The sequence below is a fragment of the Lethenteron reissneri genome, unplaced genomic scaffold, assembly GCF_015708825.2.
Source record: "Lethenteron reissneri isolate LAM-NWPU_2019-01 unplaced genomic scaffold, ASM1570882v1 scaffold_1330, whole genome shotgun sequence".
Lineage (NCBI taxonomy): Eukaryota > Metazoa > Chordata > Hyperoartia > Petromyzontiformes > Petromyzontidae > Lethenteron > Lethenteron reissneri.
In genome coordinates, this window is record NW_026891037.1 from 2,378 (window position 1) to 28,110 (window position 25,733).

The 25,733-nt window shown below is 55.0% G+C and overlaps 1 protein-coding gene across 1 annotated transcript; it reads left to right on the plus strand.

Annotated features, from left to right (window-relative positions):
• Window positions 1-673: 673 nt before the first annotated feature.
• On the plus strand, window positions 674-25,685 carry LOC133362016 (fibroblast growth factor receptor 3-like). Its single transcript, XM_061580983.1, has 15 exons — window positions 674-1,524; window positions 7,430-7,592; window positions 8,573-8,696; window positions 8,935-9,152; window positions 10,147-10,344; window positions 11,097-11,173; window positions 12,121-12,242; window positions 12,617-12,727; window positions 14,448-14,534; window positions 14,634-14,734; window positions 18,892-19,038; window positions 19,470-19,540; window positions 22,363-22,500; window positions 24,850-24,964; window positions 25,653-25,685. The coding sequence occupies exons 1-15, from the start codon at window positions 674-676 to the stop codon at window positions 25,683-25,685; spliced, it is 2,556 nt and encodes an 851-aa protein (XP_061436967.1).
• Window positions 25,686-25,733: the final 48 nt, after the last annotated feature.

Below are 25,733 nucleotides of genomic sequence, written 5' to 3' on the forward strand. Positions count from 1 at the left end.
ATCTGGGGTCCCTCCTCGCGTCTGCATCGCCGCCACCGCCGCCGTCTTAGCGGTGGGGGCCGCTCACGAAGGTAACGAGACGGGGGGCGGGGGAGCTCAAGCATCGCTCTGTGCCAGCTCCGCGTCTTCTCTCTCCCCTCTCTCCCGTCGCTTCAACTCGTGAGGACCGCGCGCGTGGCCGTGACGCCCATCGTGATGGTGACTGAGCACGTGCGAGGAATGCACTGGCATTAGAGCCTTTCCTGAATCTCATAAGGCGGAGACTCAGCGGCCTGGTGCTCAGGGAACCAAATGTCAGTTTGGTCCCTGACGGCATACGCCGATGACATCCTCCTCATCCTTCGTTCCCTGGATGATGTCGCCCTGCTCCACGAGTGTCAGGAGGATCTTTTCGAAGGCCTCCTCATCCAAAATGAACTGGCAAAAGTGCAGCGGCCTGCTGGTTGGAGCGTGGGACATGACCGAGTGTCCGGAGAAGGCAAAAACCATCAATTGGAGCACAACATCGCTGCACCACTTGGGGGTGTTCCTGGGACCAGAGGAGGAACCACCGCAAAGGAACTGGGTCGAGCTGGAGGAGAAGGTGAAGGAGCGGCTGGGCACCTGGAGTCGCCTGTGCAAGTTCCTCACCTTCAGGACAAAGACGTTGGTGGTGAACTAGCTGGTGACGTCCATGCTGTGGCACCGACTCTTCTCCCTGCACCCCCCCATGAGCCGCGTTAACGCGCTTCAGAAGCGAGTCCTCGACTTCTTCTGGTCGGGCAGAGGACCACCGGGTCGCGGCTGGGGTCCTGGCCCTGCCACTGGACGAGGGCGGTCACGGGCTGGTGTGCGTGCGGAGTCAGCTGGCCACCTTCCGACTGCAGGCCGCACAAAGTTCCTGCACGCCACCACCCCTGCACCAGCCTGGAGCGTCACGGCCTCCTTCCTACTTAAACAGCTGGGGGGTCTGCAGTGCTCCAAACAACTATTCTATATGGACCTGCAGGGCCTCCCACTGGGACAGCTGCCACCTTTCTACAGGAGCGTCCTGCAGACGTGGAGCTCCCTCGCCGTCAGGAGGCTGAACCAGCCGCAATCGGCCGAGGATCTGGTCTTCGAACCGATCCTCAGGAACCCGCAGACAAAGCTGCCGTCCACCACCGCCACCCCCGGCATGGAGAGGCGCCTCACCAACGCGCGGCTCACCAGGATGGGAGATCTGGTGGAGCCTGGAACACGGGGCCGGTGGCTCGGACCAGCAGACATGGCCGCAAAGACAGGGCTGCAATCGCTCCGGGTGGCTGCCCGGATCCTGGCCGAAGCCAAGGGGGCCTTCTCAGCGGCAGCGGGGAGAACGCCCCCCATCGGCGTTGGGGATCACGAAGCCCCTCTCGGTCCCCCTCCACCGGAGCTCTCCGTCGTGCCACTGCGTCGCCAATGCCGACAAGCGAAGGCGGATCACAACCTGTGCCGGCTGGAGGACCTACCAGAGGTGGCCTTCGCAAATGTCAAGAGGAAGGTGCTCTACTCCTACATGGTCCGGTTTCACCAACAGGACACCCTGAGGAGCCATAAGGACCATGCCTGGAGGAAAGCCCTGCCCTGCATCTCTCCGGAGAGGCCTCGCTGGAGGCAACTCTACTCCAGCCCGACGTACAACCGCATCGGCGACCTCAGCTGGAGCATCGCCCACGGCACCGTCACCACCAACGCCTCCCTGGCGCGCTTCACCGACACGCCCCCGGAGTGCCGGTTCTGCGGAAAAGTGGAGACGGTGGCGCACCAATACGTGGAGTGCAAGAGCCTGGACTCGCTGTTCAAGGTCCTGAGAAACATCCTCCTAAAGTTCAGCCTCCACTTCTCCCCGACGGTCCTCATTCTTTGGATACCGAAAGGGCGACGGACCCCAACATCTCAGGGGCTGGTCAACGTGCTCGTCGGCTACGCCAAGCTCGCCATATACAGGGCGAGGAAGGTGGCCCTGGAGGGGAAACGTCCGGCCAGCAGCCTGGGCATCTTCCGCGCTCTGGTCGGAGCCAGGGTGTGGCTGGAGTTCCGCCATGCGCGGCTGACCCACGCCGTGCCGGCCTTCAAGGAGCAGTGGGCGATGGAGGAGGCCGTGTGCTCCGTGGCAGATGACGGGGAGCTCTGCATGCTGTTATGAGCTACCCGTCGGAGGCCGTCGGACTGCGAGGGGGGCGGCGTACATAACGAGAGAGTGAGCGCGAGAAAAGGAGCGAGAGAATGAGCGAGAGAGAGAGCGAGCGAGCGAGCGAGCGAGAGAGTGAGCGAGAGAGCGAGCGAGCGAGCGAGGTGAGCGAGAGAGCGAGCGAGCGAGGGCAACATAAAGCCCCGTTTAAAAAAAATAAAAAAATTAAAAATAATAATTTACGAAATGATGAACGAAACAAAGTGCCGAATACACCGAGCATCTTCTTGTTTCCACTGATCGTAAAAAAAAAGAGAGAGGAGAGAGAGACGCCGCCAACTTCTGTATATACAGCAGCAGCAGGCGTCGTCAGGGTCGGGATCGAACCCACGACCTCCTGTAGACCAGGCGAGGTAGTCGACATCTCATAGCCACCGTGATGATGATGATGAGAGAGACGCAGACTCCAAATATACAGCAGCAGGCATCGTCAGGGTCGGGATCGAACTCACAACCTCCTGTAGACCAGGCGTGGTAGTTAACATCTCATAGCCACCGTGATGATGATGAGAGAGAGACGCAGACTCCAAATATACAGCAGCAGGCATCGTCAGGGTCGGGATCGAACCCACAACCTCCTGTAGACCAGGCAAGGTAGTTAACATCTCATAGCCACCGTGGTGATGAGAGAGAGACGCAGACTCCAAGTACAATAGACTTGGGTGCGGCTATGAGCGAATACTTGGAAATGGTTTGAAGGTATTTGAAGTCGTTGATTGTGTTTCAGCTTTAGTGTTTTAGGTGGTCACTGTGAGTGATGCTTGAAGGATCATGTCTTGACCATGTGGAGAAGCACTCGTGAACTGGGGAACTAGTGTGTGTGCACGTGTGTACGTGTGTGTACGTGTGTGTACGTGAGTGTGTGTGTTCACGTGTGTGTGTGTGCTCACGTGTGTGTGTTCACGTGAGTGTGTGTACACGTGTGTGTTCACGTGTGTGTACGTGTGTGTGTGTGTGTTCACGTGTGAGTGTACGTGAGTGTGTGTACGTGTGTATGTTCACGTGTGTGTGTGTACGTTGTGTTCACATGTGTGTACGTGTGTGTTCACGTGTGTGTACGTGTGTGTACATGTGTGTTCACGTGTGTGTGTGTTCACGTGCGTGTACGTGTGTGTTCACGTGAGTGTTCACGTGTGTGTACGTGTGTGTGTGTACGTGAGTGTGTGTACGTGTTTGTTCACGTGTGGGTGTGTGTTCACGTGCGTGTACGTGTGTGTGTTCACGTGTGTGTGTTCACGTGTGAGTGTGTGTACATGTGCGTGTGTTCACGTGTGTGTACGTGTGTGTGTTCACGTGTGTGTTCACATGTGTGTGAGTGTGTGTACATGTGTGTGTGTTTACGTGTGAGTGTGTGTACGTGTTTATGTGTTCATGTGTGTGTGTGTACATGTGTGTGTGTTCACGTGTGTGTGTACGTGTGTGTGTACGTGTGTGAGTGTACGTCAGTGTTTGTACGTGTGTGTGAGTGTATGTGAGCGTGTGTACATGTGAGTGTTCACGTGTGTACGGTACGTGTGTACGCGTGTGTTCACGAGTGTGTACGTGAGTGTGTGTATTCAAATGTGTGTGTTCACGTGTGTGTACGTGTGTGTGTGTGTTCACGTGTGTGTGTACGTGAGTGTGTGTTCAAGTGTGTGTGTTCACGTGTGTGTACGTGTGTGTTCACGTGTGAGTGTGTACGTGTGAGTGTACGTGTGTGTGTGTTCACGTGTGTGTGTGTGTGTGTTCACGTGTGTGTGTGTTCACGCGTGTGTACGTGTGTGTGTGTTCACGTGTGTGTGTACATGTGTGTTCACGTGTGTGTGAGTGTGTGTACGTGAGTGTGTGTGTTCACGTGTGTGTACGTGTGTGTGTTCAAGTGTGTGTGTGTTCAAGTGTGTGTGTTCAAGTGTGTGTGTGTGTGTTCACATTGCTTTGCTAGGCATGCTGAGGAGAGGCTTACGGAGCCCCAATGCGGTTTCAGGAAAGGGCGGTCCTGTACAGATGCCATATTTTTCTGTCCGTCTGCTACAGCAGAGATGTAGGGAATTCCAAAAAGACCTAGATCTCTGCTTTATTGACCTGGTCAAGGCCTATGATACCATCAGTAGGACTGGGCTCTGGGTTGTTCTTCGTGCTTTCGAAGTCCCTGACCCTCTGCTCACGATCATTAAGGACCTTCATGATGGTGAGCGGGCCCGGGTAAAACTACGTGGCCGGGAGTCGGAGCCTTTCCCTGTACACCTTGGGGTGCAACAGGGATGTACTCTGGCTCCCACATTATTTAACATCTATTTAGACTGCGTAGTTCGTGAAGCCTGCAATAGCTGTACCGGGGGAATTTCCATTTGGTACAGATATAATGGGAGGCTGATCGACGCCCGGGTGCGATCAAGGGATGGCTCCCTATTGGTCAACCACGTTATGTATGCCGATGATTTGGTAATAGCTGCTCATTCAGAAGAGGAGTTGGAGACGCTGCTGCTGAGACTGGAGCGTGCCACTAAGAGGTGGGGCCTTACCATCAGCCCCACCAAAACTAAGCACCTGCCTGGGTATTTTGTACCATCGGACACTCCACCCCCACAACTCCCAATCGGTGATGGGGCAGTTGTGGAGAGAGTGGAGAGTTTCCCATACCTGGGCAGTGTGCTTATGACCGGCTCCAGTTTATCAGCAGAGGTCTCACTCCGAATCAGTCGAGCGGCAATATCTTTTCATCGGTTGCGTAACGCTGTGTGGAAGCTACCTGGTCTGTCACTCCGCACGAAGCTTCAGGTCTTCTCGGCCACGGTCATTCCCTCCTTTCTCTACGCTTGCGAAACGTGGACCCCCCTAATGGAGCATCTTCGCCAGTTGGAAACATTTAGGCTGGCCTGCCTACGATCCATCATGGGTTTAACCAGGCTGGATTGTGTGAGGAGCTCACAAGTCCTTGAAAGATCTGGGCAAAGTCCCATCAGTGAGCTCCTCCGGCAGGCAAGGCTGCGTTGGCTGGGTCATGTAGCCCGCATGCCCAGCCACCGCATGCCTAAACAGCTTTTGTTCGGCCGGATCGAGGGGGCTAAACGGGCGCGGCACGGGCTAGAGAAGAGATGGAGTGATGTGGTACAGGAGGACATGGAGCTGAGTGGACTTGCCAATGACTGGTACCAGCGGTGTCAAGATCGGCCTCAGTGGAGGAGGCTCGTGAAGGACGCTACTGGGCAGTTGGAGGCAGTTGCCCTCCAACAACAACGGAGGGCGGAGGAGCGACGCTCACAACAACGAGCGGAGCGCCGGGTGGCTAAAGCACAGCAAGTTGGTACAGTAGGAGGCACAGGTGGTGCATCAGCCAGTCATCTCGGTCATCTCGGTCAGTCGACCCGTGGCACCTGGGTCTGCCCCGTGACCTCCTGCCAGCGGGCGTTCGACACTTCACGTGGCCTCAAGGTGCACTTGGCCTGGCACAAGCGTCGTGGTGACGTCACCGCCACTTAATGGCGAATGGCGGTTGTTGTTGTTGTGTGTTCACGTGTGAGTGTGTACGTGTGTGTGTTCAAGTGTGTGTGTTCACGTGTGTGTGTGTATGGGTGTGTGAGTGTACGTGAGTGTGTGTGTTCACGTGTGTTCAAGTGTGTGTTCACGTGTGTGTGTTCAAGTGTGTGTGTTCACGTGTGTTCACGTGTGTGTACGTGTGTGTTCACGTATGAGGGTGTTCACGTGTGTGTACGTGTGTGTGTGTTCACGTGTGTGTGACTGTACGTGTGTTCACGTGTGTGTTCACGTGTGTGTGTTCACGTGTGTGTGTATACGTGTGTGTGCACGTGTGTGTGAGTGTACGTGTGTGTTCACGTGTGTGTTCACGTGTGTGTTCACGTGTGTGTGTATACGTGTGTGTGTGCACGTGTGTGTGAGTGTACGTGTGTGTTCATGTGTGTTCACGTGTGTGTGTGCGTGTACGTGTGTGTGCACGTGTGTGTGAGTGTACGTGCGTGAGTGTACGTGAGTGTGCGTGTGTACGTGTGTGAATGTACGTGTTTACGTGTGTGTGTTCACGTGAGTGTACGTATGATTTTGTGTGTACGTGTGTGTGCGTGTGCGCATGTGTGAGTGTACGTGTGTGTGTACGTGTGTGTGTACGTGTGTGTGTACGTGTGTGAGTGTACGTGTGTTCACGTGTGTGTGTGTGTGTTCACGTGTGAGTGAGTGTACGTGTGTGTTCACGTGTGTGTACGTGTGTGTGTGTGAGTGTACGTGTGTGTGTACGTGTGTGTGTTCATGTGTGTGAGTGGCGGTGTGAGTGGTGAGTGGCGGTGTGAGTGGTGAGTGACGGTGTGAGTGATGAGTGAGTGGCGAGTAGCGGTGTGAGTGGTGAGTGGCGGTGTGAGTGGTGAGTGAGTGGCGAGTGGCGGTGTGAGTGGTGAGTGAGTGGCGGTGTGAGTGGCGGTGTGAGTGGTGAGTGAGTGGTGAGTGGCGGTGTAAGTGGTGAGTGACGGTGTGAGTGGTGAGTGAGTGGCGAGTGGCGGTGTGAGTGGTGAGTGAGTGGTGAGTGGCGAGTGGCGGTGTGAGTGGTGAGTGGTGAGTGGCGGTGTGAGTGGTGAGTGGCGGTGTGAGTGGTGAGTGGCGGTGTGAGTGGTGAGTGTTGAGTGAGTGGTGAGTGAGTGGTGAGTGAGTGGTGAGTGGCGGTGTGAGTGGTGAGTGGTGAGTGGTGAGTGAGTGGCGGTGTGAGTGGTGAGTGGTGAGTGAGTGGCGGGGTGAGTGGTGAGTGGTGAGTGGCGGTGTGAGTGGTGAGTGAGTGGTGAGTGGTCAGTGGTGAGTGGTGAGTGGCAGTGTGAGTGGTGAGTGGTGAGTGGCGGTGTGAGTGGTGAGTGGTGAGTGGTGAGTGGCAGTGTGAGTGGTGAGTGGCGGTGTGAGTGGTGAGTGAGTGGTGAGTGGTCAGTGGTGAGTGGCGGTGTGAGTGGCGAGTGGCGGTGTGAGTGGTGAGTGAGTGGCGGTGTGAGTGGTGAGTGTTTAGTGGTGAGTGTTGAGTGGTGAGTGAGTGATGAGTGAGTGGTGAGTGTTGAGTGGTGAGTGGCGGTGTGAGTGGCGAGTGGCGGTGCGAGTGGCGAGTGGTGGTGTGAGTGGTGAGTGAGTAGTGAGTGAGTGGTGAGTAAGTGGTGAGTGAGTGATGAGCGAGTGATGAGCGAGTGAGTGGTGAGTGAGTGGCGAGTGACGTATCTCTCCCCCCGCCCCCCAAGTGCGCACGACCACGGGGTCTGGTGGCCCCCCTCGCTGGAGCCGCATGTCCGGCTCGCTGTCCAGGCCGCTGTGGGTGGTGCCCAGCGGCAGCAGCGTCAAGCTGCGCTGCCTCGCCACCGGAGTGCCCACGCCCTCCGTGGCCTGGCACCACGACGGAGGGCGCCTCCACGGCGGGGAGGAGCGGCGCCTCGGGGCCTTCCGGGTGAGCGGGGCCGGGTGAGCGGGGCTGGGTGAGCGGGCTGAGTGAGCGGGGTTGGGTGAGCGGGGCCGGGTGAGCGGGGCCGGGTGAGCGGGGCCGGGTGAGTGGGGCCGGGTGAGCGGGGCCGGGTGAGCGGGGCTGGGTGAGCGGGGCAGGGTGAGCGGGGCCGGGTAAGCGGGGCCGGGTGAGCGGGGCTGGGTGAGTGGGGCCGGGTGAGCAGGGCTGGGTGAGCGGGGTCAGGTGAGCGGGTTGGGCTTCACATTCATATTCTTAGGTTTTTTCGGTAAAGTCACTGTGTAGGTAAAACATTTATATTAATAAAAGTAAAATAAAAATTAAATAAAAATCACGTTTCGGAGGCAACACAAGCTTCCCAAACGTCGTGATTTTTATTTTATTATTTTACTTTTATTAATTTAATTTTTTTTACCTACGTGACTTTACCGAAAAAAACTAAGAATATGAATCCTTGCAGTCTTGAAAGCTTCAAATCTAGAATTATGTGTTTCACATCTTGACACAAACTTTTGGCGTCTGGTCCAACACCAGGGTGAGACTGGGCTCTAAGAAAAGCTGTTTCGGGTGTGGACCAATCAACTTCAAGGACAGTGCATATCATTATCATCATCAGAGTTGTTCCTTTTTGTTTGCATTTTGACTGCTTGTGTTGTGTATTATTGCAAACATGATGCCTTGTATAAAGGTGTCAGTTTTTGTACCAGTTGAAAGGGTAAAAACCTATTACTTTATTTTGCCACTGGCAAAGGAGATGTCTCATAGTACAAACTGTTTGATGGCCGGGTGAAAGGGTGGACGGCCTCTTGTTATATTTGTCACGCCGTCCAGGAAGCAGCCACGAGCTGCTAGACATGGTCCTGGGAGTGACATTGTCTGGTCCGACACTTTGGTGTGGACCAAGCAGTGTGTAAGACAATGGCGATGTGTGTGTGTGTAATGTTGTTGTTGTTGTTGTGCTGTTGAAGCTGAGGATCAAGGACTGGACGCTCGTGCTGGACAGCGTGGTGCCCTCTGACGCGGGCAACTACAGCTGTGTGGTCAGCAACCAGCACGGCTCCATCCAGCACTCGTACCAGCTCGTCGTCATCGGTGGTGACCCCCCCTCCACTCTCCCCCCCTCCACTCTCCCCCCTCCCTCTCCCCCTCCCTCTCACCCCTCCATCTCCCCTCTCCCTATCATCTCCCCCCCTCCCCTTTTTTTCTCTTTTTTTTCTACGATCAGTGGAAACAAGAAGATGCTCGGTGTAGTCGGCACTTTGCTTCGTTCATCATTTCGTAATTTTTTTGCCTCTCCCCCCTCCCCCCTCCCGCCCCTCCCGGCGTGCAGAGCGTGGCCAGCCCCAGCGGCCGTCGCTGCAGGACGGCCTCCCGGCGAACGTGACGGCGGCGGAGGGGAGCGACGTGGAGCTCCGCTGCGTCGTCCTGCAGAGCGCTGGCGGCAGCAGTCAGCAGCAGCTGCACCACCACGTGCAGTGGCTCAAGCACGTGGAGGTGAATGGCAGCCTCGAAGCACCCAATGGCTCACCCTACGTGCACGTCCTCACGGTGAGCGGGCGAGGCACGGGGGCACCCACCCACTCACCCACCAACTCACCCACTCACCCACCCACCCACTCACCCACTCACCCACTAACTCACTCACTCACTCACCCACTCACACACTCACTCACTCACCCACCCACTCACTCACTCACCCACTTACCTACTCACCTACTCACCCACTCACTCACCCACCCACTCACTCACCCACCCACTCACCCACCCACCCACTCACTCACCCACCCACTCACCCACCCACTCACCCACCCACTCACTCACCCACCCACTCACCCACCCACTCACTCACCCACCCACTCACTCACCCACCCACTCATTCACCCACCCACTCATTCACCCACCCACTCATTCACCCACCCACTCATTCACCCACCCACTCATTCATCCACCCACTCATTCACCCACCCACTCATTCACCCACCCACTCACCCACTCATTCACCCACCCACCCACCCACTCACCCAACCACTCACTCACCCACCCAGTCACCCACCCACTTACTCACCCACCCACCCACCCACTCACCCAACCACTCACTCACCCACCCAGTCACCCACCCACTTACTCACCCACCCACCCAACCACTCACTCACCCATCCACTCACCCACCCACTCACTCACCCACCCACCCACTCACCCAACCACTCACTCACCCATCTTCTCACCCACTCACTCACCCACCCACCCAAACTCAGCGGAGGCTGACGTCACCCTCTAAACAACAGGACTCAGAAGCCACCGCTTCGCCGGGTACTTACTGCTGGTACCTAATAAATAAATAAATAACGTTGAAACTTGTTCACGTGACACTGAATCTTACTCGTTGGCCATGTCGGGTGGTGGCGAGTTCGACGACACAACGCTTACATGCGACGCTCCAACCCAAATCACCCCTACCCCGCACAGCAGCCTGCGTCGTGGGTATACAAACAAGATGCTGATTCGCTCGCTCTCTCCGCGCCGCCCGCCGTGTCGCCTCAAGACGGTGGGCGTGGAGGTGACGGACGTGGAGACGGACGTGCTGTACCTGCGCAACGTCAGCACGGACGACTCGGGCCGCTACACCTGCCTGGCGGGCAACGCCGCGGGATTCGCTCACCGCTCCGCATGGCTCCTCGTCGTGCCGCAAGAGACGCCGGCTGGTAAGATGTCGACTGCCTCGCCTGCTTTGCAGGAGGTCGTGGGTTCGATCCCGATCCTGACAATGCCTGCTGCTGCTGTATATTTGGAGTTTGCGTCTCTCTCTCTCTCATCATCATCACGGTGGCTGAGATGTTGACTGCCTCGCCTGGTCTACAGGAGGTCGCGAGTTCAATTCCAACTCTGACGATGCCTGCTGCTGCTGTATATTTGGAGTTTGCGTCTCTCTCTCTCATCATCATCACGGTGGCTATGAGATGTTAACTACCTCGCCTGGTCTGCAGGAGGTCGTGGGTTCGATCCCGACCCTGACGATGCCTGCTGCTGCTGTATATTTGGAGTCTGCGTGTCTCTCTCTCTCTCTCTCATCACGTGGCTATGAGATGTTGACTACCTCGCCTGTCTCCCTGTGACAGTGGACACCGCCCTGGCTGCTCCCGTGAGAGTGGGCGGCGGTTCTTGTGCCGCCGCCCTCCTGCTGCTGATCACCATCGGTGCTGTCACCGGCCTCACGCGGAGGAGGAGAGGGTCGACCAGCGGAGAGGGGGAGATGCAGGTGCAGTTGAGGTGGTGGTGGTGGAGATGGTGGTGGTGGTGGAGGTGGTGGCGGAGGTGGTGGTGGAGGTGGTGAAGGTGGTGTTGGTGGTAGCGGTGGTGGCGGTGGTAGTGGTGGTGGTAGCGGTGGTGATGGTGGTGGTGGAGGTGGCGGTGGTAGCGGTGGTGGTGGTGATGGTGGAGGTGGTGGTGGCGGTGGTGGTGATGATGGTGGTGGTGGTTGTGGTGCCGCCCCAGGTGCTGTCTGCGCTGAGCGGCGTGGAGCTGTCGGGGGTGACGGGGCCGTGCGACCGCTGGGAGTTCCCTCGGGAACGGTTCGTCGTTGTTGTTGTCGTCATCATCGTTGTTGTTGTCGTCATCATCGTTGTTGTTGTCGTCATCATTGTTGTTGTTATCATCGTTGTTGTCGTCGTTATTGTGTGTATATGTCTGTGTGTCTGTGTATATGTTTGTGTCTGTGTATATGTGTGTGTCTGTGTATATGTCTGTGTATGTCTGTGGGTCTGTTTATTTGTGTGTGTGTCTGTGTATATGTCTGTGTATAAGTGTGTGTGTCTGTGTGTGGAGTGATGGCGTAGTGGTTAGCGCTACGCTGCGCTACGAACCCGGCGACCAGAGTTCGATTCCCGCTCACGGCCAACACCAGTGACGATTATCTGAACCGGTCCTGGGCCTCCCCTAGGTCTACTCAGCCTTAAATGAGTACCTGGTGCGGTGTGTAAACATCGCCACAGGGGAGACAAAGGCGGTCGGGCGTGGTGCTGGCCACCCACCCCCTTGTGTACCGTTCCGGCCTTCATAGGTGCTCGCTAACAGCACTTGCCCCTACAGTCTGTTAAGGCTACAGGGGGGTTCTTTGTTTTGTGTGTCTGTGCGTGTGTCTGTGTGTGTGTCTGTCTCTGTGTCTGTCTCTGTGTCTGTGCATGTCTCTGTGTGCGTGTGTCTCTGTGTCTGTGTGTCTCTATGTCTGTGCTTGTGTCTTTATGTCTCTGTGTCTGTCTGTGTCTGCGCGCGTGTCTCTGTCTGTGTGTCTCTGTGTGTCTGTGTGTGTCTCTGTGTCTGTGCGTGTCTGTGCGTGTCTCTGTGTCTGCACGCGTGTCTCTGTGTCTGTGTGTATCTGTCTGTGCGCGTGTCTCTGTGTCTGTGCGCGTGTCTGTGTGTCTGTGTGTGTCTGTGTATCTGTGTGTGTCTGTGTGTGTTTCTGTGTATCTGTGTCTGTGTGTGTGTGTATCTGTGTCTGTGTGTGTGTCTGTGTGTGCAGGCTGACTCTGGGTGAGCAGCTGGGTGAGGGTTGTTTTGGCCACGTGCTGCTGGCCGAGGCGCTGGGCATGGAGCCGTCACGGCCTCACCGCAGCGTCCGCGTCGCCGTCAAGATGCTGAAGGGTGACGCCCGCGGGGTTCTAGAACTAGGAGTTTGTGGGGCGATCGCTACAAGTTTACATTTCGATGTAAAGCTTTCGTGACTGCAGGGATTCATCTTCTTGGTTCTTTCGGTAAAGTCACGTAGAAGGGAAATAATGAAAGAATAAAAATAAAACAATGAAATACAATTCTCACGACGTTTCGGCCACAACGCAAGCAGCCGTCCTCAGGTGAAGAACAGGTCTGTCGGAAAGACAGACCTATTTGTATTACTAAATTATGTTTTATTATTTTATTATGTTTTATTATTTTATTATTTGCATTCTACGTGGTGACTTTACCGCTAGAAGAGTTTGTTTTTAATTTGTGTTCGGACGTGCGGCGTGCGAGCCCAGCGCACGCCACGGAAGCGGAGACCCACGACCTCCACGCGGAGCTGGAGACCCTCAAGAAGATCGGACGGCACAGCCACCTGGTGAACCTGCTGGGCGCATGCACACGGGGCGGTGAGCGTGGGGGGGGGGGTGAGTGTGGGGGGGTGGTGAGCGGGGGGGGTGTTGAGTGTGGGGGGGGGTGAGCGGGGGGGTGGTGAGCGTGGGTGGTGAGTGTGGGTGGTGAGTGGTGGGTGGTGAGTGTGGGGGGTGGTGAGTGTGGGTGGTGAGTGTGGGGGGTGGTGAGCGTGGGTGGTGAGTGTGGGGGGGTGGTGAGTGTGGGGGGGTGGGGAGCGTGGTTGGAGTGTGGGTGGTGAGTGCGGGGGGGTGGTGAGCGTGGGTGGTGAGCGTGGGTGGTGAGTGTGGGGGGGTGGTGAGCGTGGGGGGGGGGTGGTGAGTGTGGGGGGGTGGGTGGTGAGTGTGGGGGGGTGGTGAGTTGGGGGAGGTGGTGAGCGTGGGGGGGGTGGTGAGTGATGGGTGGTGAGCGTGGGAGGGGTGGTGAGTGTGGGGGGTGGTGATGTGGGGGGGGGTGGGTGAGTGTGGGGGGTGGTGAGGGCGGGTGGGGGGGGGGTGGTGAGTGTGGGGGGGTGGTGAGTGTGGGGGAGGGGTGAGGAGCGGGGGTGGGTGGTGAGTGGGGGGGTGGTGAGCGGGGGGGTGGTGAGTGGGGGGGTGGTGAGCGTGGGTGGTGAGTGTGGGGGGGGGTGGTGAGCGTGGGTGGCGAGTGTGGGTGGTGAGCGTGGGGGGGTGGTGAGCGGGGGGGTGGTGAGTGTGGGTGGTGAGTGTGGGGGGGGGGGGGTGGTGAGTGTGGGTGGTGAGTGTGGGGGGGTGGTGAGTGTGGGTGGTGAGTGTGGGGGGGGTGGTGAGTGTGGGTGGTGAGCGTGGGGGGGTGGTGAGTGTGGGTGGTGAGTGGGGGGGGTGGTGAGTGGGGGGGTGAGCAGCCCCCCTCCCTCGTGATGGCGATGAACTCTTCACCTTGTGGACTAATTTGGCTTCGCGAGTGATTTTGGCAAAGCCGAGAGTTGGGTCGTCTTCTTGGTGACTCGGGATTGTGATCATTGCACCTCCCCCGTCCCCCCTCTCTATTTCGAAGCCAATGAAACCAACACGAACTTGTAGACAATTCGAGCAGCAGGCGAGGCCTCCGCTCCGCTGCCTGTGTGGGCTCCTCTTCAGCAGCGACCCCTGGCCGCCGCCGCCACCACTCACGGCAGCTCAAGCCGCTTTGCTTGACAGCGGCAGCCCCAGTGACGTTTGCTGTTGAGAGCGACTTGCCCGCCGCTGCTCACTAGTTTGTATGTCGTCAGGCAAGACCCCCCCCCCCCCCCCTCGAGCTGCGTTGCTCTTGTTCCGGAAGCCACCTGGCCATCACGGACGATTTCTGGTGGACATTAGTAGCGACGTCGATTCCAAATGTGAAAAGGGGAAAAACCGTAGGACACGGAGGAAATAAAAATCCATCTGGATCGAACGCACGACCTCCTGTGTACCAGGCAAGGTAGTTAACATCTCATAGCCACCGTGATGATGATAAAGAGACACACAGACTCCAAATATACAGCAGCAGCAGCAGGCATCGTCAGAGTTGGAATTGAACTCGCGACCTCCTGTATACCAGGCGAGGTAGTTAACATCGCATAGCCATCGTGATGATGATAAAGAGACACGCAGACTCCACATATACAACAGCAGCAGCAGCAGGCATCGTCAGAGTTGGAATTGAACTCGCGACCTCCTGTAGACCAGGCGAGGTAGTTAACATCTCACTGTGCCCCTTCCCCCCCCCCAACTCTCCCAGGCCCCCTGCTCGTGATCGTTGAGTTTGCGGCCAAGGGGAATCTGCGCGACTTCCTGCGTGCACACCGCACGCCCGGCGCAGAGTGCACGGCGCGTGGCGGCTACGGAGCCGGCGGTGGTGGCGGTGGTGGCGGTGGCGGCGGCGGTGGTGGTGGCGGTGGTGGCGGTGGTGGCGGTGGTGGCGGTGGTGGTGGCGACGAGGTGAAGGGCGAAACGCTCTCCATGCTGCAGCTGGTGGCCTTCGCCTGCCAGGTGGCACGCGGCATGGAGTACCTCACCTCTAAGAAGGTGCAGCGACGACACCCGCCCACACGCACGCACATCTACCCACTCAACAACAACAACATACTCTTCGTTTTCTCAGTAAAGTCATGTAGGTAAAAAATTTAATTAAAATTAATAAAAAATAATAAAAATCTTAAATACAAGTTAAGAACTTGCATCTTGGAATCCCTGCCTCACTTGATACAGCAAGTCTGGCTGTGACGGTCCCACCAGACGACGGAGACTTGTGTTGCCTCCAAAACGTCGTGATTTTTATTATTTTATTTTTATTAATTTAAATTTCATTTTCTACCTACGTGACTTTACTGAATAAACTTAGAGTATGAATCCTTGCAGTCACGAAAGCTTCAAATCTAGAACAACAACAACAACCGCCATTCGCCACTAAGTGGCGGTGACGTCACCACGACGCTTGTGCCAGGCCATGTGCACCTTGAGGCCACGTGAAATGTCGAGGAGGTCACGGGGCAGACCCAGGTGCCACGGGTTGACTGACTGAGATGACCGAGATGACTGGCTGATGCACCACCTGTGCCCCCTACTGTACCAATTGGCTGCGCTTTAGCCACCCGGTGCTCCGCTCAGTTGTTGTGAGCGTCGCTCCTCTGCCCTTCGTTGTTGTTGGAGGGCGACTGCATCCAACTGCCCAGTAGCGTCCTTCACGAGCCTCCTCAACAGAGGCCGATCTTGACACCGCTGGTACCAGTCATCGGCAAGTCTACTCAGCTCCACGTCCTCCTGTACCACATCACTCCATCTCTTCTTTAGCCCAGTGTTGCGCCCGTTTAGCCCCCTCAATCCAGGCCGAACAAAAGCTGTTTAGGCATGCGGTGGCTGGGCATGCGGGCGACATGGCCCAGCCAACACAGCCTTGCCTACCGGAGGAGCTCACCGATGGGACTTCGTCCAGATCTTTCAAGGATATATGAGCTCCTCACACAATCCAGCCTGGTTAAACCCAGGATGGATCGTAGGCAGGCCAGCCTAAATATTTCTAACCGGTGAAGATGCTCCATTAGGGGGGTCCATGTTTCGCAAGCGTAGAGAAAGGAGGGAATGGCTGTGGCCGAGAGGACCTGAAGTTTCGTGCGGAGCGACAGACCAGGTAGCTTCCACACAGCGGTATGCAACCGATGAAAAGATATTGCCGCTCGACTGATTCGGAGTGAGACCTCTGCTGTCAAACCGGAGCCGGTCATGAGCACACTGCCCAGGTATGGGAACTCTCCACTCTCTGCACAACTGCCCCAAGACCAGTTGGGAGTTGTGGGGGTGGAGTGTCCGATGGTACAAAATACCCAGGCAGGTGCTTAGTTTTGGTGGGGCTGATGATAAGTCCCCACATCTTAGTGGCACGCTCCAGTTCCAGCAGCAGTGCCTCCAACTCCTCTTCTGAGTGAGCAGCTATTACCAGATCATCGGCATACATAACATGGTTGAGCAATAGGGAGCCATCCCTTGACCGCACCTGGGCATCAATCAGCCTCCCATTGTATCTGTACCACATGTAAATTCCTCCGGTACAGCTACTGAAGGTTTCACGAACTACGTGGTCGAAATAGATGTTACATAATGTGGGAGCCAGAGGACATCCCTGTCGCACCCCAAAATAAACAGCGAATGTCTCCGACTCCCGGCCACGTAGTTTTACCCGGGCCCACTCACCATCATGAAGGTCCTTAATGATCGTGAGCAGTGGATCAGGGACTCCGAAAGCACGAACAACCCAGAGCCCAGGCCTCCTGATGGTATCATAGGCCTTGACCAGGTCAATAAAGCAGAGATGTAGGTCTTGTTGGAATTCCCTACACCTCTGCTGTACCAGACAGACAGAAAATATGGCATCTGTGCAGGACCGCCCTTTCCTGAAACCGAATTGGGGCTCGCAAGCCTCTCCTCAGTGTGTCTAGCAAGGCGATGTTGAATAATCCTTGCCTGGACCTTTCCCGGCACACAGGAGTGAGATGCCCCTGTAGTTGTTACAGTCTGTGTCGTCCCCCTTCTTAAAGAGGGAGACCACCAGGGCATCCTTCCAATCCTCCGGAACCCGTCCAGTGGTCAAGACTTTTTTTTATGATATCATGTAGGGCAGTCTGTGCACAAACGCCACCCTCCCTCAGCATTTCGCTTGGGAGATTATCTCTGCCCGGTGCCTGTCCTGGTCTCAGACTCCGGATCGCCTTCAGTACTTCCTCTACAGATGGCACCTCAGCCAGCCACTCACAGGGGGTGACCTCTTCCTCCAATATTTGAGGCACCGCAGCCTCGGCAGGGTTATCCCCACTTTGCGCCATGATGTTTTCCTGGCTGAGGGATTTCCCCTCCCCCAGGACCTCACAGAAATGCTCAGCAAATCTGCAAACCTGTTCCTGGGGGTCGGAGATTGGATCAACGTTTTTTCCCCTAATGATGGAAATAGGTGTGGCGCTGCAGATAACTTTTTTGATGGAGTTAAATAGTGATTTGTGATCGTGAGCCACTCAGGCAGACTCCGTCTCCTCAGCAACCCATAACCATCACCCATCCTTGCAGCGCCTCACGGCTCTCCGAACCTCCGAGCGAAGGCTGCGGTAAGCCTCCTCATTCTCTGACGTGGGATGCTGTCGACGATTAGAGTGGGCATGTCGCTTTTTCTCAACTATCCTGAATACCTCCTCTGTCAGCCAGGGTCTCTGGAGAGGTCTGGACCGCGTATCCAAAGCACCCATTGCAGCTGCATGAGCCACAGTCCTAAACCTCGCCCATTAACCCTCGACATCAGGAGGAGTTGGGACGATGCCAACCCCATCTGCAAGCAATGATGAAATTCTCACTTGCAACTTTCATCAGCTGAGACCAGGCCACTTTAGGTTGGAAGGGGGGTCCTGGGTGTACACCCACCACCGGAGTGGAAGAATGGCAGGCGCATCTTACAGATGACTAGTCGATGGTCAGAGGGCATATCAGCTCCACGGTAGGTCCTGGTGTCAAGGACATGGGCTCGCATCCGCTGGTCCGTCACTATGTAGACCAGCAGATGTTTTTGCTTGGACCCGTCATGCATTCATGATGTTGTGTGGATGCGCCAATGCCGGAAGAGCGTGTTGGTAATTACAAGCCCATGGGCTGCACAAAATCTAGCAGCCTCCTACCGTTGTTATTGAGCTGATCTGGCCCATGCCTTCTAATCACTCCAGATCAGCTGCCAGCATCATGACCAACTCAGGCATTGAAGTCACCCAACAAGATGACTCTATCCCGAGTGGCCAATCTAGCCAGCACCTGTGACAGGAGGTCATAGAAGGCATTTGACTCATCGGCTTTGCCTGCATCCCTCCACGGATGTTCGTGTTCGGTGGGGGCATAAGTAACCACGACCACCACTCCTCGTCTCCGGTTGATGGGAAGGCGAGCCCACAGTAGCCTGGGGCTTACAACTTCCCACACCTCACCGCCATGCTCCCACGCCCCCTTCATTTTTTTGTTCAGAAGAAGAGCCAGACCCTGTTGTTTGGCAGTCTCCTGCCCCGAGTAAAGGACTGTCCACCCCTTATGGTGGCAGGAGCCAGGACCGGTCCACCGGACCTCCTGAATGCCACAACGATCCAGGCGGTACCGGTCCAGCTCCCGACAAAGGAGTGTTAGCCTCTCCTCCGCAGTGAGTGTTCGAACATTCCACCTCGCCACACGAAGTGGTTTTTCGTTGTTTCTGGAGAAGCCCCAAGGGTGAAGATTCAATCTCCTGGTTCTGACAATTGGGGTTTGGCCAGGAGACGTCATAGACACCTGTCCCCCCCCCCCATGGCCTGCGCCACAAACTTATTAGTTACATATTTAATTTGTGGTTTAGTGGTAATTAATTGAAGGTGGAGGGGTTACCAACCCATTGCACCCGTCCAGAGCCCCCGTTTAGCCACTGTGGTGGTCGCAGACGCCATGACGGGAGAGGCCAATCGGCATTGGCCCTCCCCCCACAGCACTGTCCATGACAGAGTTGCCCATCCGGCACCCACACACCCCTACCCACACACCCCTACCCACACACCCCTACCCACACACACCTACCCACACACCCCTACCCACACACCCCTACACACACATCTCCTACCCACACACCCCTACCCACACACATCTCCTACCCACACACACCTACCCACGCACCGTGTGTGTCGGTGTCACAGTGCGTTCACCGGGACCTGGCGGCCAGGAACGTCCTCGTCGTTGACGGCGGAGTTGGTGGCGGCTATTCGGTGAAAATCGCTGATCTGGGCCTCACCCGCGACGTGGGCGGCGAACGTGACTACTACTACCAGCACAAGACTGCTGCCGTGAGTGGCGGTGGTGGCGGTGGTGGCGGCGGTGGCGGCGGTGGAGGCGGTGGTGGAGGTGGTGGTGGTGGCGGTGGTGGAGGTGGTGGCGGTGGTGGCGGTGGAGGAGGTGGTGGTGGTGGCGGTGGTCATGCCCGGGGAAGGGGGGGGGGGAGAGAGAAGAGAGAGAATCTTTCATGAAATCTTTCATTTGAAAAAAAGAAGAGGGGGGGCACAATAAGCAAAACATTGAAAAAAATTACGAAATGATGAACGAAGCAAAGTGCCGACTACACCGAGCATCTTCTTGTTTCCTCTGATCGTAAAAAAGAAAAGAGAGGGAGGTAGGGGAGAGGGTGGTGGTGGATAAAAGGGTGGTGGGTGGTGGGTCAAGGGTCAAGGGTCAGGCTGTGCGTCGTTTGACCTCCCCTCGTCACCTGTCGCCCCTCCAGGGACGCCTGCCGGTGAAGTGGATGGCACCGGAGGCGTTGCTGCACCGCGTCTACACACAGCGGAGCGACGTGTGAGTGGCTGTGACACGTTGACTACCTCGGCTGGTACGCAGGAGGTCGTGGGTTCCATCCAGACCCTGACACTGCCTGTGTGAGTGGCTGTGACACGTTGACTACCTCGGCTGGTACGCAGGAGGTCGTGGGTTCCATCTAGACCCTGACACTGCCTGTGTGAGTGGCTGTGACACGTTGACTACCTCGGCTGGTACGCAGGAGGTCGTGGGTTCCATCCAGACCCTGACACTGCCTGTGTGAGTGGTTGTGACACGTTGACTACCTCGGCTGGTACGCAGGAGGTCGTGGGTTCCATCCAGACCCTGACACTGCCTGCTACCGCTGTATACGGTCGACCCTTCCACATCTCGGGGGTTAAGGGCGCGGGCCCCCCACGATCTGGAAAAAACCGCGTACATTGTTTTGGTCCCCTCACTCACCTCCAGCCAGGGGGTTTTTGAGATACAAAGATCACTGCGAGATCACTGCGAGAAGTTTTTTTTTATTGGTTCTTTTTGTGTTTTTAACGCCGTTGGGATGGGTATTTGGTCATATATGAAGGTCAGTCGTAAGTAAAAATAGAGAGAAAATAAAAAAAATAAGAAAGAAATGAGAAGAATAATAGTATCACAAAACACAGCAATAATCACATCTTAGCCAATTATACAAATACTCGCTTTACTACCCGGCTTCGCCTGAGACTTGGGTTAACACACGGCCTACGCGGAGGGTTTGGGGGGGTGGGGGAGCGTGACGTCAGCAGACACACTGCTGACAGAGGAGAAGTTCAGGATGGTTGAGAAAAGCGACAGGCCCACTCTAATCGTCGACAGCATTCCACGTCAGAGAATGAAGAGGCTTACCGCAGCCTTCGCTCGGAGGTTCGGAGAGCCGTGAGGCGCTGCAAGAATGGGTGGTGGTCACGGGTTGCTGAGGAGATGGAGTCTTCTTCAGTGGCCCACGATCACAAATCACTATTTAACTCCATCAAAAAAGTCACCTACAGTGCCACACCTATTACCATCATTAGGGGAATCTCTGACCCCCCAGGAACAGGTTTGCAGATTTTCTGAGAATTTTTGAGATCCTGGGGGAGAGGAAATTCCTCAGCCTGGAAAACATCATGGGGCAAAGTGGGGATAACCCTGCTGAGGCTGCGGTGCCTCAAATATTGGAGGAAGAAGTCACCCCCTGTGAGTTGCTGGCTGAGGTGCCATCTGTTGAGGAAGTACTGAAGGCGATCCAGAGTCAGACCAGGAAAGGCACCGGGCAAAATCATCTCCCAAGCGACATGCTGAGGGAGAGTGGCGTTTGTGCACAGACTGCCCTACATGACATCATAACGACAGTCTGGACCAATGGATGGGTTCCGCAGGATTGGAAGGATGCCCTGGTGGTCCCACTCTTTAAGAAGGGGGACCGCACAGACTGTAACAACTACAGGGGCATCTCACTCCTCAGTGTGCCGGGAAAGGTCCTGGCAAGGATTATTCAACATCGCCTTGCTAGGCACGCTGAGGAGAGGCTTGAGGAGCCCCAATGTGGTTTCAGGAAAGGCCGGTCCTGCACAGATGCCATATTTTCTGTCTGTCTGCTACAGCAGAGGTGGATGGAATTCCAACAAGACCTACATCTCTGCTTTATTGACCCGGTCAAGGTCTATGATACTATCAGTAGGCATTGGCTCTGGGTTCTTCGTGCTTTCGGAGTACCTGACCCTCTGCTCGCGATCATTAAGGACCTTCATGATGGTGAGCGGGCCCGGGTAAAACTACGTGGCCGGGAGTCGGAGACATTCGCTGTTTACTTTAGGGTGCGACAGGGATGTCCTCTGGCTCCCACATTATGTAACATCTATTTCAACCACGTAGTTCGTGAAACATTCAGTAGCTGTACCGGAGGAATTTCCATGTGGTACAGATGCAATGGGAGGCTATTCGATGCCCGGGTTTGGTCAAGGGATGGCTCCCTATTGCTCAACCATGTTACGTATGCCGATGATTTGGTAATTGCTGCTCATTCAAAGGAGAAGTTAGAGATGCTTCTGCTGAAACTGGAGTGTGCCACTAAGAGGTGGAGCCTTACCATCAGCACCTGCCTGGGTATTTTGTACCATTGGACACTCCACCCCCACAACTCCCAATTGGTGATAGGGCAGTTGTGCAGAGAGTGGAGAGTTTCCCATACCTGGGCAGTGTGCTTATGACCGGCTCCGCACGAAGCTTCAGGCCTTCTCGGCCACAGTCATTCCCTCCCTTATCTACGCTTGCCTAAACAGCTTTTGTTCGGCCGAATTGAGGGGGCTAAACGGGCGCGGCACGGGCTAGAGATGAGATGGAGTGATGTGGTACAGGAGGACGTGCAGCTGAGTGGACTTGCTGATGACTGGTACCAGCGGTGTCAAGATCGGCCTCAGTGGAGGAGGCTCGTGAAGGACGCTACTGGGCAGTTGGAGGCAGTCGCCCTCCAACAACAACGGAGAGCGGAGGAGCGACGCTCACAACAACGAGCGGAGCGCCGGATGTCTAAAGCACAGCAAGTTGGCAGTCGGGGGCACAGGTGGTGCATCAGCCAGTCATCTCGGTCATCTCAGTCAGTCGACCCGTGGCACCTGCTGGGTCTGCCCCGTGACCTCCTGCCAGCGGGCGTTCGACAATTCACGTGGCCTCAAGGTGCACATGGCCTGGCACAAGCGCCGTGGTGATGTCACTACCACTTAGTGGCGAATGGCGGTTGTTGTTGTTGTGTACGTGCGTGAGCATGCATGTGTATGCGTGTGTGTGTGTGTGGTTGTGCATGCATTTGCATGTGTGCGCGTGTTTGTGCGTATGTGTGTAAGGTGGTCCTACGGGGTGCTGCTGTGGGAGATCTTCACCCTGGGGGGCTCTCCGTACCCGGGCGTCCCCGTGGAAAAGCTTTTCAAGCTGCTCGGTGACGGCTACCGCATGGAGCGGCCTGCCCTCTGCTCCGACGAGCTGTGAGTAGGAATCGGAGATCGCAACGACGACTACGACGATGACGTCATGTTACCTACAGGAGCGTCGTTCGTTGATGTTGTTGTTATTATTACTCTATACCAGGGGTCCTCAAACTACGGCCCGCGGGCCATATGCGGCCCGCCGAGGACATTTATCCGGCCCACTGGGTGTTTTTGCCGCCGCTGCCTGTCTGTTACTTTTTTATACATGAGAAGGACGGTCATTGGTGGAAGAGGGAGAGGGGGCGGAGTTCCCCCCAATCAGACTGCATTGATGGGCAGTACAGTCTGTAAGTCTCTGTGTGGGCAAAGTTATTGCTGGTATATTGTTTTGTAGCGCTGTATATATATTGGTATTTTACTAATAGCAATTTTGACGTCCCTAGGAAACAATGATGTCAAGAAAGAGAAAAATTGACTCGAGTGTAGGATATTCAAAGAACAGTGGACTTATGATTACTTTTCATGCAGTACAAGGAAAGAGCTGTGTGTCTGATATGCCAGAATATAGTGTCTGTGTTCAAAGAATACAATTTACGTCGAACACTATGAAACTCAACATAAAGATAAATATGCTTGTTTGGGTCGGAGAAGTGAGAAAAGATAAAATATTAAAACTGAAAAATACATTGGCAACTCAGCAAAATACTTTTGTGAAGCAGAAGCAGCTAAATATTTCATCACTGCGAGCAAGTTTTCAAGTTGCCAAGCTAATAGCGTGCACTGGCAGACCATTCGTGGAGGGAGAATTTGTTAAAGAATGCCTTCTTTCTGTTGACAAAGAGATGTGTCCAGAGAAGGCCGATTTATTTAGTACAGTGAGTCTTTCAGGACCTACAATTACACGGAGGATTGAAGAAATGGGAGACAATTTGCATCAGCATTTGCAAAACTCCACAAAAAAACTTTCCTATTTTTCCTTGGCACTCGACGAAAGCAATGATGTTCGTGATTCTGCACAACTTCTAATTTTTATTCGTGGGACGAATGACTATTTCGAAGTCACAGAAGAGCTTGCTGCACTGCAAAGCATCAATGGAACAACTACAGGAGAGGATATCTTTCGATTTAAAGCTTTCGTGACTGCAGGGATTCATCTTCTTGGTTCTTTCGGTAAAGTCACATAGAAGGGAAGTAATAAAATAATTCTCACGACGTTTCGGCCACAACGCAAGCAGCCGTCCTCAGGTGAAAACCAGGTCTGTTGGGGAGACAGCGTCTGAATGAAACAGCACACGAGCTTGGAGCATATATAAGCTGGGTTGGAAGCGGGGGAAAGGGCGCCTTGACAAAAGAATTTGCATATCAAGAGGAATTTAGCATATTTATGGGAAATGCAGGAATGTTATTAGTACTACATATGTCCGTGCTGCATATGTAGTACTAATCACATTCCTGCATTTCCCATAAATATGCTAAATTCCTCTTGATATGCATCTCTCCCCTCTGAGACATATCCTCATCTCAGGAACCATGCACTCAAATGGCAACCATCTTTGGCAGCACTTATGTCTGTGAACAGACTTTTTCCAGAATGAAACATTTGAAATCTCCAACCAGATCTAGACTAATGGTTGCACACTTGCATCACTTGTTACGACTAGCAGTGACAAATATGGAACCGGACATTGACCATCTCATTAGCCAAAAGCAGGCCCATAGTTCCCATTGAAATACTGGCAAGTTTGTTGATTTAACGTACTTGTTCTTCATTTTAAATATTGTATTTGTTCCCGTTTTGTTTCTTCACTTCAAAATAAGATATATGCAGTGTGCATAGGAATTTGTTCATAGTTTTTTTTGTAACTATAGTCCGGCCCTCCAACGATCTGAGGGACAGTGAACTGGCCCCCTGTTTGAAAAGTTTGAAGACCCCTGCTCTATACACTACACTATACACTACACTATACACTACACTATAATTGTAAATACAGTAGTGGGTTTACTCTATACACTACATTATACACTACACTATACACTACACTATACACTACACTATACTTGTAAATACAGTAGTGGGGTTACTCTGTACACTACACTATACACTACACTATAATTGTAAATACAGTAGTGGGTTTACTCTGTACACTACACTATACACTACACTATACTTGTAAATACAGTAGCGGGTTTACTCTATCCACTACATTATACACTACACTATACACTACTCTATAATTGTAAATACAGTAGTGAGTTTACTCTATCCACTACACTATACACTACACTATACACTACTCTATGATTGTAATGTAGTAGCTGCATGTCTGTGCACATTGCGTGTACGCCGTGCGCACGGTGTACACGCACGGCGCGTGTTGAACTTGACTCGCGTGTCGCCGTGCGCAGACACGCGACGATGAGCGAGTGCTGGGCGACCGTCCCCAGCGACAGACCGACGTTCGCGCGGCTGGCGGACGACTTGGGGCGGATCCTCGTGGCCAACGGGGGCCGCCGTGACGAGGTGACCGCTGCCCCGTCCGGGAGGGGGGGGGGGCGACATGGGCCACGGGGCAGAGAGAGAGATGGAGACGTGGGGGTCGTCAGGCCGTAGGGGTCGAACCTGCGACCTCCCGCTTGCCACCACGCTCGCAGGATGCCGTAGAGGGAAGAGAAGTGGTGGTGGTGGTGGCGGTGGCGGCGGTGGTGGCGGTGGTGGTGGCGGCAGTGGTGGCGGTGGTGGTGGTGGCGGTGGTGGTGGTGGTGGCGGCGGTGGCTTTGGCCATGATGACATGTTTATTTTAAAAGGACTAAACGTTGATCTTCTTCACACCAGTGATAGCGATGATCTGTTCTGGTCCCGGGTCTCCACTAGGTCGACTCAGCCTCAATCGAGTACCTGACGTGGTATGTGTATTAAACATCGCCGCCGGGGAGACAAAGGCGGCCGGGCGTGGTGCTGGCCACCCACCCCCTCGTGTGCCACAGCGCCGGTAGCCTTCATAGGTGCTGCTACTCGCTAACAGCACTTGCCCCTACAGTCTGTTCAGGCTACACGGGGATCTTGGGTCTTTGTCATCTCTCCCCCATCTTTCCCCCATCTCTCCCCCACCTCTCCCCCATCTCTCTCCACCTCTACCCACGAACATCACTTGCTCCGACAGCCTGTTTGAGGCCACACAATGGGGGGTCTGCTTGTCTGTGTGCGCTAGGACTACGTGGACATGACGGCCGGACTGATGTAGCCCGCCTGGAGATTCGCCGACACTCCCCGTGGTGGTGTTGCTGGTGGT